Genomic DNA, 5,312 nt, shown 5'->3' with positions numbered 1-5,312 from the left:
GGATAGAAACTTATTTCTTTTTTCCCCTAACATTTACCTGGTTTCACTCTCTATTTTACCCCATATCTAGACAATAGCATGGAAAATTATAAACTGATCCTGTTCCCATCAGCATCTAATGGTACAAACATCTCAGTGCACCATAATCAGGACCTTTCATGCTTAAGGAAATACACTGATCCACTTAGCCCTCTTAATGTTAAAGGCTTTTCAAGCTCCATATCCTGTTTGGAAGTGCTAAACATGCATTTATTGGGTTGCCATGCTGTTGGTTGAGATTCAAAACACCAAATACTTTTTTACTTCCTCTTTTTTAAAGCTTATTTTAAAATCCACTCCTATACAGAACCTTGATTCAAGGTCAGTTTTCATAACACCAACATTCACAGGAATGCAGTCTGGACTGTCTCATGGATGGACGGAGGAGAAATTCTTTGGATCCTATTCTCAGATGAACTCACTCAATTAGCACCTCTGGAAATCTGCATTTTACAGCATTGGACAGTAGAGTTTACAACTAAAATGGTAACATTGTGTAGGTTAAAAATCCACAGAAGCATGTGTATTTGGAGAAAAGAATCCACAAATGCATTGCATTAAGGGAAATGGATGAGAAATGGATCCCCAAATGTATGCAAATTGTGTGTGAATTTTCATTTTTTTTAATGTATATTGAATGCTGGGAAATGCAGCCAATTTGGTAGATTCACCTGTTTCTACAAGCAGGATATTTTCTGTTAGAGTGAGTCCCAGACAACAAGTGAGCAGCTGGTCTTGCAAGCACAACACAGTGTCTTTTGCTCCATTGACAACAGCTACCTCCCACCAACTGGATTCACATATCATATAAACACACTTACTGACTGGGATCACTGATCATAAGCCCTGGTTTGTTTCAAACACTAAGACAAGCCTACATCAAACAAGAAACATTACAGCTTACACTGATGTGTGAATCTAGCCATTGATTCACAAATGCTGAGGCCACAGCCGTTGAGGATTGTACATAACTTGGATTCTAGCTAGGCTCTGCTTTTCAAAAATCTACATCTGATGTTTTACATTAGTTTACCTACCAAACACAAATTTGGAATGCAAGGTCGTCTGAACTGATATGGTTACCATATTTGAGCTGCAAAAATTCAGTTGACCACAAGGGGCCAACAAAGTTTTCTACCTGTTTGCTGCCACCTAGTGGTTATTCAGGTACTTGCAGTCTAGATGTGGTAGTCCTAAATATGACTAGTAGCTGTTCCCTGCAACATAAGGTTCTAGATATATAATTTTTTTTTCTTTTTTTGGTGAGGGAGGATGAATATTTTGAATCATGTTAAACGAACACTGTTGAATCTGTTAGAAGAATCGATTAAAGCTTTTGATAAAGATTTTGCCGTTTTCTATGCTGTTTACATCTAACCTGTTGCAGCTTTAGCAGAAACACTTGGACTGTATTTGTACAGTTATATATATAAGCCATTCTGAGAAGGAAGAATGGAAGGAAAAATGGAAGGTTGTGTAGAATAGTGAGAATTTGTGGGGGTGGAGGATCTAGAATTTAATTGGTTGGGATGTCTTCAGTTTGGGTATTAAAACGTTTTTCTTATACACACGGAGGCAACCATGTGCCTGTACACACACACACACAAATCCACATACAACTCTGCTAAAAGCTGTAGCCGCTTCATCAAGTCGGTCCCAAAGTTAAATCAGAAGGATTCCATGAGCATGTTCTCTCATCCAAACCTCACATCCATTGCCTGTCTCATTCAGAGAACCCAGTAACCCATTTTAATAAACTACAATCTCTCATCAAAATCAAAGCCTCGTGTTAGAAGTGAGAGAAGAAAGTGAAACCAAGATCTAGCTGCCATGGGGAAAAAAATAGCAAGCCAAACAATGGAGATCTGAAGCAAAGGTTCTTTATTAAAATGCCTTATGACAGCGGTCACTGGGCTGGCAGCCAAACTGACTGAGATACGGTGAGAAGGAGAGTAAATCAAAGGATTTTATAGGAGATAGAAAAGGTGTATTGGCAGTCATGCATAATTAAGTACATAAACAGGAAAAGCCCTCAACTCTATATGGGCAATGAAGTAGTTAGCCAGACTTAACCTTGAGAATGGCACCCTAGTTTTGCCGTCCTTCCTAATCTGCATTCCTTTTATTATGATGATCCCATGAGCCTTTTTCGTACTTCTTCTCAAAACACAAGTCTGTGGCTTGTTGTCCTCCTCCTGCTCCCTTCCACGGGATCACCCTGAACTAAATTATTATGGCAAAGGGTATTCTGGGTCTTCACAGGTTCCCTGAGTTTTACATAGTTCCATTTCTACTGCCAATACAGAAACGTGATTTTTAAACAGAATGAATCCATTTTTAATTAAGAGAATCTACTTCTACAGACTTTGAACTTAAATTCCACATCGCTTAACTTCATTTGAGCAATGCCTATGGAAACTCAGAGCTCTGAAAAGGTCTGTTTCCCACATCACTTTCCTTTGATGGTGAGGCTTGCCAAAGACTTTCTTCTTGATTTCAATCCACCATCAGATTGGCAGCATCAGATCACCCTGTTCAATCTTATCCTAATGCACACTAAGAAATAAGAGAGAGACAGAGTATAAGAGAAAGGAAGGATGTATGAGAAATGGTATCCACCAATGAACCCAAGAGCAAATAGGAGTTTTTAAGAGATCAACACTGCTCAGCATAAGAGAACTCGGGGTACCAATTCCCCAAAGAGACGTCACTGTGGGGATCATGGTGTTCTTTCTGGCTGGCACACCTGGCTTGGTTAGCTACACTGTTTCATCTTCAGTTGTTCCTATATATTATGTGGGTTATCCCTTACCTATGTGTTGATTGCTAGGTGTGCGATAAGGGAAGATACTGAGCCAAGTAGGTCAACCAGAAACAGGAACACAAACCACAAAAAATATGGTCAAGACTGATAGGATGAGCCGCCACACGTAAGTTAGCAACCCTCACTACTTTGTGCCAAAGCACTGATGATGATACCTAGTTTGGTGATGTCATGTCTACAAGAAGAAAACCAAGCTCAACAAACCCCAAGAACCCAACATTTCAACCCTGAGATACACATATTTGAAGAGCAGGTGAAGCTGTAGCTAGGAGGGCCTTTGCACAACTTTGTCTTGAGCTGGAGGTGCCTTGCCCTGGATCAGAAGGCCCGGCTCACTGTCATGTATGCTCCAGTCTCTTCCCAGCTGGACTACTGCAACACATTCTACATGGGGCTGCTCTTGAAAACCACCCAGAAGCTACAATTGATCCAAAAGATCAATTAGGTAGTAAAGGGCACACCTAGGTATGCCCATGTAACACCACTAGTTTGCAAGCTACAGTGGCTTCCTGTAGGCTTCCAGGTGCAATTCAAGGTCTGTTTACCACCTATAAAGGCATACATTGCACAAGACCAGATTATTTGCAGATATCCCTACTGATATGTACGCACCTCACACACCCCAATAGGGTGGGCCTGCTTCAAGTCCCTTCCCTGACCCAGTGCCATCTCATGGGGACCAGAAGGCATGCTTTTTTCTGCTGTGACACCTGCCTTCTGGAAGGATCTTCCCCCCTGCAGAGTCCCACATATGCCACCCAGAGCTTTATTCATGCAAATATTCTCATTCATGTCAACAGACGGGGAACCCTCAGGAACCCCAATGCTGCCACTAAAACAGATGGAGCAGCTGGGAAAGCTTAAGGTACCAACCAGAGCTTTTTCACTGCAAGGGAACATATATAAATCTGATCTCTGTTAAATTTGTCCAGGAGGCCAGACTCCAGTATTTCCAACCCCCACTGTGGTCCATTTACAGTTTCATGATTTACAACAGAATAAAACGTATCTATTTCAGAGGGGAACATTCTGCTGAGTGACAAATGGCTCCCAAACGCAGGTGTCTCCCTTATCCTGCACAGAGGGCAGCCGAAGCTTTAAGCTCTGTCTCTAAAACATTAATGGCCCCTCATTCCCTTCTTCCAAATACCACTAGGTAATGATGCTATATCAAAGCTTCATTTCCCAGAGCATTTTGGAGATGGGCTGGAGAAGCCATCGGAGGCAATAGCTAAGAGCCACAAGGGCATAAAGATGTTAAATAGAAAAGGACCTCAGAAAACTCCTCCACTCCATTTCAAGGTCATAAGAAGCCACTGAAATGTCACTGGATGTTCTTCTCCCACCCCAACCTGCTCACCTTGAGTGGTTTCAAGGCAATGGGTCTCTTAGAAAGTTGATGGCTTAGCTCGCGGATTTAATTTGGGTAAAGCCTTAGTATTAGCAGACTAGCCCGGGAGACAGGGCTGGAAGAATCCACAGGGAAGAGTAATCAAAAACTCATTTACCAGTGGAGCAAAATCTCTGGCCGTCCAAGACAAGAAGAGCTCCAGAACGGTGCTGACATCCACTCCACCTGGCCCCTTCAAGTCGTCCACCAGTGTGTAGTTGAAGTTTCCGCAAGCACCACACAACTTCCCTGCCAAAGCTGGGGTGACAGACACAGCTACTCTTCTATTTGGGCCAAATGTTATTTGAACCTGAGGTGTCTGCAGGACAATCACATCACCAGTCAGGTCAAACTTCACTGAGTTGGTGATTTGGAGTGGAATTCCAACACGCAGTCCATTCACCTGGGACACAGGAACAGAGACCAGCAAAGTTAGATGGAGATGAAGAGAAAATGTCGAGTCGTGCAACATTCTGCTCCAAATGCTTGAGTTAAGAAAGAAAACTTGATGCAAGCTTGATGAGATTTAATCTGCAGATCAGGATCCACCTGGTCCCATGCAGATGGTTTTGGATCATAACTGCCATAATTCTCTCTCAGCTGCAGTATGTGCTAAGGATCCTCTCAAACCCAGATCCAACCCAGTGGAATCAGTAGAGGAAACAGTGAAAAACCACAGGTAACTCTGAACCCAATTGTGAAGCGCCTTGGATCTGAGCTTCCAGTCTTTGGAAATTAAGTGGGCACATTTGGGATTTTCAGTTTATGCTGCACCATTCTCACAAAATGGCTGCTATGAGGAAGGGCTTGCCTAGCTACAAATGGCTGCTATGATGGTAGGCAAAACCAGGCACAAGCTATCAGGAGACCAGAGGGCGAGTTTTTTCCACCAACCATTGTCTAGTCACCCAGGATACTCCCTCCATTACATTCTTTCTAGGGAAAAGGGAGAAGAAGGCATTCCTACCATTTTATTTTCTGAGGACCATGGGCAAATGTCAGGGCTCATGTTACCCAACCCCAAGGCTGCCATGCTTTCTGTGTTAGCTAACCATGTCT

At 42.6% G+C, this 5,312-nt stretch overlaps 1 protein-coding gene across 1 annotated transcript in view; it reads right to left on the bottom strand.

The window, feature by feature from the left end:
- Positions 1–1,903: 1,903 nt before the first annotated feature.
- The window catches only part of LOC134503496 (IgGFc-binding protein-like), a 28,786-nt gene continuing 25,377 nt past the window's right edge, over positions 1,904–5,312 (bottom strand). The window contains exons 16-17 of the mRNA XM_063312297.1: positions 4,372–4,656; positions 1,904–2,595 (exon numbers count right to left, since the gene is read on the bottom strand). Coding sequence (XP_063168367.1) covers positions 2,581–2,595; positions 4,372–4,656 — 300 coding nt within the window. The 3' untranslated portion in view covers positions 1,904–2,580. The remainder of the gene's footprint in view (positions 2,596–4,371; positions 4,657–5,312) is intronic.

Source organism: Candoia aspera, chromosome 10 (genome assembly GCF_035149785.1).
Source record: "Candoia aspera isolate rCanAsp1 chromosome 10, rCanAsp1.hap2, whole genome shotgun sequence".
In the NCBI taxonomy this organism is placed as follows: Eukaryota; Metazoa; Chordata; class Lepidosauria; order Squamata; family Boidae; genus Candoia; species Candoia aspera.
Note: the sequence above shows the minus strand (reverse complement) of the source record. Positions and strands in the feature narration are given on the sequence as shown.